At 43.9% G+C, this 13,667-nt stretch overlaps 1 protein-coding gene across 1 annotated transcript in view; it reads right to left on the reverse strand.

Annotated features, from left to right (window-relative positions):
* Positions 1 to 13,667, reverse strand: part of LOC142097105 (cytochrome P450 4A6-like) — a 52,189-nt gene that overhangs the window by 22,894 nt on the left and 15,628 nt on the right. The window contains exons 2-7 of the mRNA XM_075178697.1: positions 12,667 to 12,811; positions 9,375 to 9,419; positions 8,559 to 8,686; positions 7,233 to 7,357; positions 6,974 to 7,125; positions 6,402 to 6,508 (exon numbers count right to left, since the gene is read on the reverse strand). Coding sequence (XP_075034798.1) covers positions 6,402 to 6,508; positions 6,974 to 7,125; positions 7,233 to 7,357; positions 8,559 to 8,686; positions 9,375 to 9,419; positions 12,667 to 12,811 — 702 coding nt within the window. The remainder of the gene's footprint in view (positions 1 to 6,401; positions 6,509 to 6,973; positions 7,126 to 7,232; positions 7,358 to 8,558; positions 8,687 to 9,374; positions 9,420 to 12,666; positions 12,812 to 13,667) is intronic.

The raw sequence follows: 13,667 nt of genomic DNA on the forward strand, positions 1-13,667 counted from the left end.
GGATGGGGATGTGTTACAGGGAGGATGGGATAAGAAATGTGTTACTACACGGGGGATGGGGATGTGTTACAGGGAGGATGGGGTAAAAAATGTGTTACTACACAGGGATGGGGATGTGTTACAGGGAGGATGGGGGTAAGAAATGTGTTACTACACGGGGCATGGGGATGTGTTACAGGGAGGATGGGGTAAAAAATGTGTTACTACACGGGGGATGGGGATGTTACAGGGAGGATGGGGGAAGAAATGTGTTACTACACGGGGGATGGGGATGTGTTACAGGGAGGATGGGGTAAAAAATGTGTTACTACACGGGGGATGGGGATGTGTTACAGGGAGGATGGGGTAAGAAATGTGTTACTACACGGGGGATGGGGATGTTACAGGGAGGATGGGGTAAGAAATATGTTACTACACGGGGGATGGGGATGTGTTACAGGGAGGATGGGGTAAGAAATATGTTACTACACTGGGGATGGGGATGTGTTACAGGGAGGATGGGATAAGAAATGTGTTACTACACGGGGGATGGGGATGTGTTACAGGGAGGATGGGGTAAAAAATGTGTTACTACACGGGGGATGGGGATGTGATACAGAGAGGATGGGGGAAGAAATGTGTTACTACACGGGGGATGGGGATGTTACAGGGAGGATGGGGGAAAAAATGTGTTACTACACGGGGGATGGGGATGTGTTACAGGGAGGATGGGGTAAGAAATGTGTTACTACACAGGGGATGGGGATGTTACAGGGAGGATGGGGGAAGAAATGTGTTACTACACGGGGGATGGGGATGTGTTACAGGGAGGATGGGGGAAGAAATGTGTTACTACACGGGGGATGGGGATGTGTTACAGGGAGGATGGGGTAAAAAATGTGTTACTACACGGGGGATGGGGATGTGTTACAGGGAGGATGGGGTAAAAAATGTGTTACTACACGGGGGATGGGGATGTGTTACAGGGAGGATGGGGTAAGAAATATGTTACTACACAGGGGATGGGGATGTTACAGGGAGGATGGGGTAAGAAATGTGTTACTACACGGGGGATGGGGATGTTACAGGGAGGATGGGGTAAGAAATGTGTTACTACACGGGGATGGGGATGTGTTACAGGGAGGATGGGGTAAGAAATATGTTACTACACAGGGGATGGGGATGTTACAGGGAGGATGGGGTAAGAAATGTGTTACTACACGGGGGATGGGGATGTGTTACAGGGAGGATGGGGTAAGAAATGTGTTACTACACGGGGAATGGGGATGTGTTACAGGGAGGATGGGGTAAGAAATGTGTTACTACACAGGGGATGGGGATGTTACAGGGAGGATGGGGTAAGAAATGTGTTACTACACGGGGGATGGGGATGTTACAGGGAGGATGGGGTAAGAAATGTGTTACTACACGGGGGATGGGGATGTGTTACAGGGAGGATGGGGTAAGAAATGTGTTACTACACAGGGGATGGGGATGTTACAGGGAGGATGGGGTAAGAAATGTGTTACTACACGGGGGGATGGGGATGTGTTACAGGGAGGATGGGGTAAGAAATGTGTTACTACACGGGGGGATGGGAATGTGTTACAGGGAGGATGGGGTAAGAAATGTGTTACTACACAGGGGATGGGGATGTTACAGGGAGGATGGGGGAAGAAATGTGTTACTACACTGGGGATGGGGATGTGTTACAGGGAGGATGGGGTAAGAAATGTGTTACTACACGGGGTTGGGGATGTTACAGGGAGGATGGGGGAAGAAATGTGTTACTACACTGGGGATGGGGATGTGTTACAGGGAGGATGGGGTAAGAAATGTGTTACTACACAGGGGATGGGGATGTTACAGGGAGGATGGGGGAAGAAATGTGTTACTACACGGGGGATGGGGATGTTACAGGGAGGATGGGGTAAGAAATGTGTTACTACACGGGGGATGGGGATGTGTTACAGGGAGGATGGGGTAAAAAATGTGTTACTACACAGGGGATGGGGATGTTACAGGGAGGATGAGGTAAGAAATATGTTACTACACGGGGGGATGGGGATGTGTTACAGAGAGGATGGGGGAAGAAATGTGTTACTACACGGGGGATGGGGATGTGTTACAGGGAGGATGGGGGAAGAAATGTGTTACTACACGGGGGATGGGGATGTGTTACAGGGAGGATGGGGTAAAAAATGTGTTACTACACGGGGGGATGGGGATGTGTTACAGGGAGGATGGGATAAGAAATGTGTTACTACATGGGGGATGGGGATGTGTTACAGGGAGGATGGGGGAAGAAATGTGTTACTACACAGGGGATGGGGATGTGTTACAGGGAGGATGGGGTAAGAAATATGTTACTACACGGGGGATGGGGATGTGTAACAGGGAGGATGGGGTAAGAAATATGTTACTACACGGGGGGATGGGGATGTTACAGGGAGGATGGGGGAAGAAATGTGTTACTACACGGGGGGATGGGGATGTGTTACAGGGAGGATGAGGGAAGAAATGTGTTACTACACGAGGGATGGGGATGTGTTACAGGGAGGATGGGGTAAGAAATATGTTACTACACGGGGGGATGGGGATGTGTTACAGAGAGGATGGGGGAAGAAATGTGTTACTACACGGGGGATGGGGATGTGTTACAGGGAGGATGGGGTAAGAAATGTGTTACTACACGGGGGATGGGGATGTGTAACAGGGAGGATGGGGTAAGAAATATGTTACTACACGGGGGGATGGGGATGTGTTACAGGGAGGATGGGGTAAGAAATGTGTTACTACACGGGGAATGGGGATGTGTTACAGGGAGGATGGGGTAAAAAATGTGTTACTACACGGGGGGATGGGGATGTTACAGGGAGGATGGGGTAAGAAATGTGTTACTACACGGGGAATGGGGATGTGTTACAGGGAGGATGGGGTAAAAAATGTGTTACTACACGGGGGGATGGGGATGTTACAGGGAGGATGGGGTAAGAAATATGTTACTACACGGGGGGATGGGGATGTGTTACAGGGAGGATGGGGTAAAAAATGTGTTACTACACGGGGGGATGGGGATGTTACAGGGAGGATGGGGTAAGAAATGTGTTACTACACGGGGGATGGGGATGTGTTACAGGGAGGATGGGGTAAAAAATGTGTTACTACACGGGGGGATGGGGATGTTACAGGGAGGATGGGGTAAGAAATGTGTTACTACACGGGGAATGGGGATGTGTTACAGGGAGGATGGGGTAAAAAATGTGTTACTACACGGGGGGATGGGGATGTGTAACAGGGAGGATGGGGTAAGAAATATGTTACTACACGGGGGGATGGGGATGTTTTACAGGGAGGATGGGGTAAGAAATGTGTTACTACACGGGGGGATGGGGATGTGTTACAGGGAGGATGGGGTAAAAAATGTGTTACTACACGGGGGGATGGGGATGTTACAGGGAGGATGGGGTAAGAAATGTGTTACTACACGGGGATGGGGATGTGTTACAGGGAGGATGGGGTAAGAAATGTGTTACTACACGGGGGATGGGGATGTGTAACAGGGAGGATGGGGTAAGAAATATGTTACTACACGGGGGGATGGGGATGTGTTACAGGGAGGATGGGGTAAGAAATGTGTTACTACACGGGGAATGGGGATGTGTAACAGGGAGGATGGGGTAAGAAATATGTTACTACACGGGGGGATGGGGATGTGTTACAGGGAGGATGGGGTAAAAAATGTGTTACTACACGGGGGGATGGGGATGTGTAACAGGGAGGATGGGGTAAGAAATATGTTACTACACGGGGGGATGGGGATGTGTTACAGGGAGGATGGGGTAAGAAATGTGTTACTACACGGGGGGATGGGGATGTGTTACAGGGAGGATGGGGTAAAAAATGTGTTACTACACGGGGGGATGGGGATGTTACAGGGAGGATGGGGTAAGAAATGTGTTACTACACGGGGATGGGGATGTGTTACAGGGAGGATGGGGTAAGAAATGTGTTACTACACGGGGGATGGGGATGTGTAACAGGGAGGATGGGGTAAGAAATATGTTACTACACGGGGGGATGGGGATGTGTTACAGGGAGGATGGGGTAAGAAATGTGTTGCTACACGGGGAATGGGGATGTGTAACAGGGAGGATGGGGTAAGAAATATGTTACTACACGGGGGGATGGGGATGTGTTACAGGGAGGATGGGGTAAGAAATGTGTTACTACACAGGGGATGGGGATGTGTTACAGGGAGGATGGGGGAAGAAATGTGTTACTACACGGGGAATGGGGATGTGTTACAGGGAGGATGGGGTAAGAAATGTGTTACTACACGGGGAATGGGGATGTGTTACAGGGAGGATGGGGTAAGAAATGTGTTACTACACGGGGATGGGGATGTTACAGGGAGGATGGGGGAAGAAATGTGTTACTACACGGGGGATGGGGATGTGTTACAGGGAGGATGGGGTAAGAAATATGTTACTACACGGGGATGGGGATGTTACAGGGAGGATGGGGTAAGAAATGTGTTACTACATGGGGGATGGGGATGTGTTACAGGGAGGATGGGGGAAGAAATGTGTTACTACACGGGGGATGGGGATGTGTTACAGGGAGGATGGGGTAAGAAATATGTTACTACACGGGGATGGGGATGTTACAGGGAGGATGGGGTAAGAAATGTGTTACTACATGGGGGATGGGGATGTGTTACAGGGAGGATGGGGGAAGAAATGTGTTACTACACGGGGGATGGGGATGTGTTACAGGGAGGATGGGGGAAGAAATGTGTTACTACACGGGGGATGGGGATGTGTTACAGGGAGGATGGGGTAAGAAATATGTTACTACACGGGGATGGGGATGTTACAGGGAGGATGGGGTAAGAAATGTGTTACTACACGGGGGATGGGGATGTGTTACAGGGAGGATGGGGGAAGAAATGTGTTACTACACGGGGGATGGGGATGTGTTACAGGGAGGATGGGGTAAGAAATATGTTACTACACGGGGATGGGGATGTTACAGGGAGGATGGGGTAAGAAATGTGTTACTACACGGGGATGGGGATGTGTAACAGGGAGGATGGGGGGAAGAAATATGTTATTGAGGTGCAGGGATGCTACACTAATACTCATTTGCATGTGTTGTACCACTTGCTTTTTTCTGGCTATCTAAGGAACATTCTCTACAGACTGAACTGGTAATATAAGATGCAATACTTGCAGGGTTCATAAGGCTGTGTGGCTGGATAGATATAATATAGTATTATTTCTGGTTACCCCGGTATCTGTTCCACATTTCACTGGGTCTCACCGGGGTTCGGGACTGTGACAGTGATGTCAGTCTGGCAGTTAGTCAGAATGAGAAGACTAAGAAAGAACAGGGGAACGGATCTGGTTGGGGCCGTCTTTGTTAGTTGTCTTTATTCAATTCATTAAAACATTTTTTTTATGTTCTGACCTTTTTTATACAGTTTGTTGTGAAATATAATATTTAATACATGAAAAGTGAACAATGTTAGAGCTCTGTGCTTTCTACAATAAATTTTATTAAAAGCACTGTAGTGCAGTTTCAATTTATTATATCCTCTTTCTAGTATTGAATTTGTTTCCATTTATTAAATATTTATAATAGGGTTGTGCAATTAATGCTTTTCTGTGTTCCTATTAATTTCATTGTCATGTAATCATGTGTTTCTGACCTGCCTAGGTTTCAGATATGATGTTCCTCGTACACATTTTTTTGTCAGGGAAATAATATCCTGAGGGTGTGTGTTGTACTTGATAAGTTACTTATATTTCTCAATCAGTTTTTTATATGCTAACAACCATATCAGATTATCGTTACTTTCTTTCACCAATACCTTAAGCAGTACAGGCGGCTGCTCATGTATTGGTTTGTCTGTCATACACTATGTCCTCATAGGATCATTAGTCACTTTTTCGCCCTTGAAAAAGGACGATAGTGAAACGTGCATTGAGCTACACGCCAGGAGCATGTTTTCCACTCTAGTTTTCCACTCTAATTCCAACATATGCCGCTTTAATAGAGTAGGTCAAAGCGCACTGGGTTCTTTATCTTATATGGATAAAGGGAATGATTGTGTATTGTGACTAAGGATCCAATGAGGACATGTTGTTCTTATGCTTCTCTCTAGTAGAGATGCTCAGATTTGTGAAAAAGGGATTTTCAATCAGGTTCCTGGAATAGATTCTAACAGGTGTAATTGGGTTCCCATCATGTGAGCAGTGCGGGCTGCAGTGTGTAGTGGGCTGATTCTTCATGGACTGTTGTGGTACTTAGCATATTGTAATATAGATTTCATTATACAACTACTGTCCATATGTAAAGAACATTATAGTTTAAACAAATCAATGTTGTAAGGATTGGTTGGTGAACTTTTCACAAACCTTTGCAAACAGCAATATGTCCAAGAAATCCAAATGTCGCTTCTGCTTTATCTTTTCCAGTTCCTTTTCTTGTTTCATGGATTCTTTCCTCTGTTGTATCACCTTATCTGGGACAGATAACAGAACAGTACAGAGAGCACTTGGGTCACTTATTAACCTGTCTGTTGGACTCATCTTCTTTTAGGAATTCTAAGGTTCATAGAAATGAATCATCTGATTCTCAACGGTTGTTACTAATTGTGTGTCCCGATGGATAAACAAAGAAATTGACACTTATTGACCTCATATCGGCTGTAAACAAGATGATTTAAAGTGACGTAAACAGATGTATCTACAAACCCAGGTACAAGTGAACAGAGTCGGTTTTTCCTACTGAGAGGGAGATTTGGGACCTGGTGAAATCGCATCATTCATGTGAATAGTAATGATTGGCTTTCATAGACAAGCTGAGGGCTTTCCTTTATCTTATCAATCCCTGGCTCCAAAAGCAGAAAATTAAACAAATATAAATAAAAAAAAAATGGGGGGAATGCATGTCATACAGTGACGGAGGTGTCTTCTGGGTCCATTACCTGTGTGATCATGAGTTATTCTACAGGCTTTCCGGAAGAGATATCCATGAGGACTGAGGTTAAATACGGTATTATTATGGTACGGGAAGCACCGGAGTCGCAGATTAGCTAAGTATGAGAGATCAAACACTGCTTTGATATATTCATTGTCCCTGGAGGAGACAAAACAAAATAGTAGTAAATGTATAGATATACTGAGTTTTGTGGCCACCTCACACATACAAGTGAATGTAATGTAGGGACTGAGACCTGCTCCCACCTGTCAGTCTGACAGTCGCTGTTGTAGCTGAAAGCACATTTCATGATACTGTCCAGTGTCATGAGACTGACGTGCTGGAAAAGTTCCACAGTCTTCTGCTTCCTGATCAGATTCTCCCACTTATCCTGGGGAGAAGAGATGAAACGTCAGCACAGAGGCGATGGGACTCTCTCACAAAATGTTCACATTGTACATTTGTAATTTCCCCGCCCTCATGGTCTTGGTCACTTTAGTGAATGTTGTCATTGTGCAGCACGGTGGCTAAATGATTAGCACTTCTGCCTCACAGCACTGGGGTCAAGAGTTCAATTCCTGACCATGTCCTTAACTGTGTGGAGTTTGTATGTTCTCCCTGTGTTTGCGTGGGTTTCCTCCGGGTGCTCTGGTTTTCTCCCACACTCCAATAACATATTGGTAGGTTAATTGGCTGCTAACAAATTGACCCTAGTCTGTCTCTCTCTCTGTCTGTCTGTCTGTCTGTGTGTGTATGTTAGGGAATTTAGACTGTAAGCACCGATGGGGCAGGGACTGATGTGCGAGTTCTCTGTACAGCGCTTCAGAATTAGTGGCGCTATATAAATAAATGGGGATGATCATGATGATGTTGTGGGACAATAGGTCATGTGAGGTTAATGGCAGTGAAGGGGTTACACTAGTTCTCACTATATACGATTATTAAGGTAACAGGGGCCCCTCATCCTGCCCTGAGCTGATTTCAGGAATCACATCTTTATGGAGATGACTTCCAGTGGCCTGGCAGCAGAGGAGTGTATCTGGCCCAGGAGGGCATCACATGCTTGGATATGAGATAGCCATGTGATGCTCATAACAATGATATGGATGCCTACTTTGTCAATATTTATTGTGATACATATTGGGGTATTTTTCCGCTGTAAGAACAATAACATGACATAAATACAACTTGTCATCATTATCCTCCATGCAGCCCATGAGTGAGACCTCAGGCCCACCCACTGCACAGTGCTTGGGTACACTAACCTGATGTGAGGAGACTGTCTGCAAGTGGGCATGATGGTCCCTGTGCCCATGTTCACCATGTTCAGTGAGTGCACACGTGGCAATTAAAGTGGGTTTTTAGGAAGGATAGGAGAGTTGGAGAGCTTCCAGCTTCCGAAACGCTAGACACGTCCTGGTGTCATGGCCACATCCATCGCAGTGTGGATATGCCCCCAATGTGGCACAATCGTGCCCCCTTTCAGAGGAGGTGGGTCCTTTCCCCATATAGGAACGGTGAATATTGGGGGTATGCTGCAGGACATCAGGAAATGGTGAACTGTGACTTATAGAAGTCAGGATAAGAATTACCAGCATCACTGTGGTGCAGTCAGACATCAGCTTGACATAGGGTTTCAGGACGTCATAGTGGAACCCAGGAGTCAGTAACCTGCGATGTTGGAACCACTTAGGTCCAGATAAGACCAACAATCCTTTCCCTAAAGTATTTCAGGTGGGAAAAATCTCATAGAGTTATTGGGAATAATGAAAATCTGGAAAGAAAATATATATTGAATACAAATCTAAATATAATTTTCTTAAATTTACAGCTTTGTGTTAATCTGGTTCTTCCTCCATCATAACCAGGACAATATTCAGGTTGTGGTGATGTGACTCTTAGTCTGGTAATCGCCTGTTATTTCTTATTTCACCTAGACAGATATAGCTTTCTATAGTATATATTAATGTATAAGGTTTTCATTGTTTTTATTATACAGGGAAATGAGGCAGAAAATACGTACAAAGTACATTTTCCTGTATTTCAGCCATAAAAATGATTAAATAATTAGTGCTACTACATAAATATATACTACTGAGCAGCTTTGAAACTTTCTTCATCTGTACATCTCCTTTTTAAATATTCCTTCTTATTTATTTTTTTATTTACATTTTTATCACTTTAGTGTATTTCATGTCAAGCTGGAATGTTTTGCTTCGGGGGATTGTAGGAGTAACACATCTTCAATGATGGTATTTTCTTATCTTAATTTAAGTGCAAATGTCTAATCTCTAGATGAACTGTTGAAAAGTCATGATTAGAAATTTAAAGGCATAGAGAAAACTGAAAACTACACTTATATGCTAAATACTATATATATATATATTGCATGTAATGATTTAACTCACCTATCCAGGGAACAATGAATTCATAAGTCAGGCCAGATTTGGGATCTGTGAATAAAAATACAAAGAACATTATATCACTGGTGACTTTCCAAAACGTTTTTAGAACAATATTTTTATTTGAAGATAATTCTACCAAGAACGTGCCCAGCATGTATACTTGTAAACAGCAGACAGAATACAGAACTACTGAAACAGCTTGAGTGAATCTGTAATAAAGCTTCTATATTATCTTCATTTATAGTGATTATAAAATGATATGATGGGAAATGTAGAGATGTAGAGAGAGGTATGAAAGTTACTATAATCTTACAGAGCACCGTATACCAATAATTTATTCAATGAAAGAAAATTGGCCATTTTACAAGAAGAATGTTGGTATAAAGATATTTGGAAGTTACTTTCCAAAGGGTTATTATTATGAAGTACTTGTGTTTTCTGAATTGTAAATAAAGAGTCTCTGCCATGTATATAGCGGGTAATGTTCCATCGCAGTCATATGGAACTATATGGATAGAAGCTGGTAAAGATTTACCTGCCTGAAGTACATGAAATGTTCATGTATTAGGTCCCTACCAAGGTGTGAGACAAGTAGGACCTTGGAGACCTGTCCAAGTGGCCTTTTACTGTCCTATCAGAAGCCAGATATCATTGGACAAGTCCACCACATGTGATAAACCATTCCTAATCCTTTGGCCATAACCTTCCCTACACAGAGGAGAAGCAGATAGGAACATTTTGCACGTATAACGTCATATTTCGGTTCGCTGAATCATGCATTAAACTATCAGACTTTAGATGTTCAGCTAAACTCTACATGAAGCATCCAGAAACAGTGCTGCGTTAGAATAAGAAGTGGCCTCGGTTCTGTTGTTGCAGGGAAGAAAACTATTGAATATATTATGAATGTGATGATGTGTCAGTAACAAGACATCAGTATTCTTTGTCCATTGATACCACTGAGTCTGCCCACACTCTATTTCCTCCTCACCTACCACCATTCAATTGATGTTATTTGATGGCGGGGGCCTATAATAGCTGATTACTGATTTGCATTTGCTTTAAGCACGGATACACTGAGTAACAGTGGGCAATACCCTCTATCCTGAATATATTGCTCTTTATATTTGTGCCTGGAAATTGCTACAAGCACTGACATCTAGATCTACACATGTACCTTTATCTTCAGTAAAGTAAAAAAAAAAATTGAAATATATGTTTATTCTAAATGTGCTATACGCAGTATCATACAAGCTAATATTGGGTCTATTGCTTTTATTTGTAATGAGCTTTAGAGAAAAGTTTGATTATATCTCTATATATATTTATGTTTTTATTTATTTATAACCCCCAGTTGCTAAGCAAATATGTGGCTTGAAAATGCTTTATTTATTGTATTAGACAAACAAAAAAGATGAAGGCAGAGTCAGGGCCAGCTTTTCCATTGGTGACGATGGGCAGCTGCCCGGGGGCCCCACAGGCAAGGGGGCCCCATAGGCACAGCTCTTAATGAGAATAAATAATCCTGCAAAAGAAAAAAACCTGCAAAAATTTAGACTCTTGCACCAACTTATAGGAGCACTACGTTAGTTACACACCCAGGTCTTCATGTCTGATAGAAGCTGAACGGTCTTCTGACTCTTCCCCCTCATTCCCCTTCCCCTATCCTTATTCTCCGTTCCTCCTTCTCTCCCTCTCTCCCCTGTGTCTCTCTGTCAGTCTTTCCCTCCCCTTAGATTGTACGCTCCTTTGAGCAGGGTCTTCTCTCCTCCTGTCTTCACCACTTTTACTCTGCTCGCCAGCTACCCAGCCTTCCTCCTCGGAGACCTTCTTCCCCCGTCCCCTCTCGCTCCCTCATCTTCCTCCTGGGGGTCTCCCTCTCATCCGTGCCCTCCCTCCTTGGTGCCGTTGTTAGCTGACCTTCCCCCGCCCCTCTAGCTGTGCCTTGAGCTCACTGAGTTACTGTGATTATTGTTTACTGTTCTGTGCCGTCTCTCCTCATATTGTTATTTCGTTTGTCTCTGTACGGAGCCGCGGACACCTAGTGGCGCCTTATAAATACAAATTAATAATAATAATAATAATAATAATAACGGTTGTGACGAATGCAGGATAAGATCCAGCTGCTTAGTTCATAGCTCCGATATAGTAAATATCGTACTGATTCCTCGGCCCAGCTGTCATAAACATGTAAATAAAATGCGACAAAGGGGCTGATGGCGAGTGTAACATAAGACAGTGTGCGTAGCATGAAATCACTGTGCGCATGCCCAGAAAGTGGCTCCACAATATGCGCTTATAAAGACAAACACATATCTGACACCCGCATAGGCGGGACGGAGGACAGAGGGGATGTTCTAACGTTGGCGCATACATTATCCTGCACTATAGAATATGGTATAACAGGTTCTATGGCGCATGAAGATGTACAATGGTGGGTATGTCACTGGCCAGAATATCATACAGAGTTATGACATGTATAAGCAGCAATGTATTGATGCTGGTAATACCGCAGGATGTGGGCTGTGAGCAGTGAATTAAAGCAGTTCAAGAAAAAATAGTCACATAAAAATGAAATACAGATATGCAACTTATATCTATGCAAAAGTAGGTCCGTCCAGTGGATGATGCAAAGTATATGAAGATAATTGAGAATAATGTACAGTTCCGTACATAGACTGTTAAAGTCAAACTTGTCCAGATGTTGTTATGGGAAATATTCCCAATAACTCCCATTTTCCTGCACTATCATCATCATCATCATTTATTTATATAGCGCCACTAATTCCGCAGCGCTGTACAGAGAACTCACTCACATCAGTTCCTGCCCCATTGGAGCTTACAGTCTAAATTCCCTAATATAGACACACAGACAGACTAGGGTCAATTTTGATAGCAGCCAATTAACCTACCAGTATATTTTTGGAGTGTGGGAGGAAACCGGAGCACCCGGAGAAAACCCACGCAAACACGGGGAGAGCATACAAACTCCTCACAGATAAGGCCATGGTCAGGAATTGAACTCATGACCCCAGTGCTGTGAGACAGAAGTATTAACCACTAGGCCACTGTGCTGCCCACTATACCCTATAGAAGGTGCAAATACTTGCTGGTGATGATGACTTATCGTAAACCAGACACATGTGCTGCTGATACATAGGCGGATGTACATGGTTCCCAGTGAAACCAACTCTACAACAGGGCATGGTGTATATATCATCATCATCATCATCATCATCATCATCATAATGAAGGAGAGTGTAGCTCAGATACGTCAATAAACATAATCCCTTACCGTCTCTGCCAAATACAGCCTTGGCATAATCAGGGTGAGTGAGGAAGAGGAATGCAGAGAAATTGCCAAACCACACAGGAAAAGCTCCCGAGTATTTTTCAGTCCATGTCACTAATATGTCCAAGTCATTTCCATCCCGACGGAACTGGAACATAACAAATATACAGGAACATATGAAACATGGAAAAGCACAAAAAATTATTTTTCAATATAGGATATTGTCAAATATGAAGGATAAAGAAAGTAGAGAGCACTTAATAGACCTGAATTACTAAGATGGATTTTCCATTAACCAGGCTCACTTCATATAATGCAGGATCTTTTCCCGAGTGGTGGATGGAGAACAATGGGGTCAATTCTCCAACACCATAAAATATATATTTCTATGGATTTATCAACACATTTTAGAACTATTTTGCACCATTTGTTTCTGTCACTTTTTTTTTTATTTTCCATAGCACCAATGTGGTTGATCCAGATTTATGAGAATACAGATGTCAGGTCCAGGGCTTCATCAAAGGGGTAGGGAGCAGAATGAGGAGAGGAAGGGTCGAGGTGAGGAGAGGGCCCCATATGCGGCTTCTGGGGCTCAGTATATCTGGGTCTAAATAACTGACCATGATCTAAAAATCAAGGGATGGGCGAAGGGCTTAATTATGTGACATCCACGAGGGAGGGGGAGGTGTAAGGGAGATTTGTCTGTTTTAGGAAAACCAGGGAACCCAAACTTGGTTACATATTATATTGTGGTGTAGATAGAAGTAATAACGGGGGAATAAGGAGGTTGCCATGATTAGGCCAGTTCCCATCTGGCTACATTAAGGACGTGGAGAGATAATCTATCCAGATGATTGTGTAGACCTGGGAATGATAGGCCAAGTAAAAAGTAGCAACAAATCTTGTGGATCAGTGTATTTGGGACTTTCTCAATTAGGCCTTTGATCCCATCTCAATGTTTATCAGGCTTAAGACAAGACCACCATGTGTGGAGGAAGGATCAC

Source organism: Mixophyes fleayi, chromosome 7 (assembly GCF_038048845.1).
Source record: "Mixophyes fleayi isolate aMixFle1 chromosome 7, aMixFle1.hap1, whole genome shotgun sequence".
Classification (NCBI taxonomy): Eukaryota; Metazoa; Chordata; class Amphibia; order Anura; family Limnodynastidae; genus Mixophyes; species Mixophyes fleayi.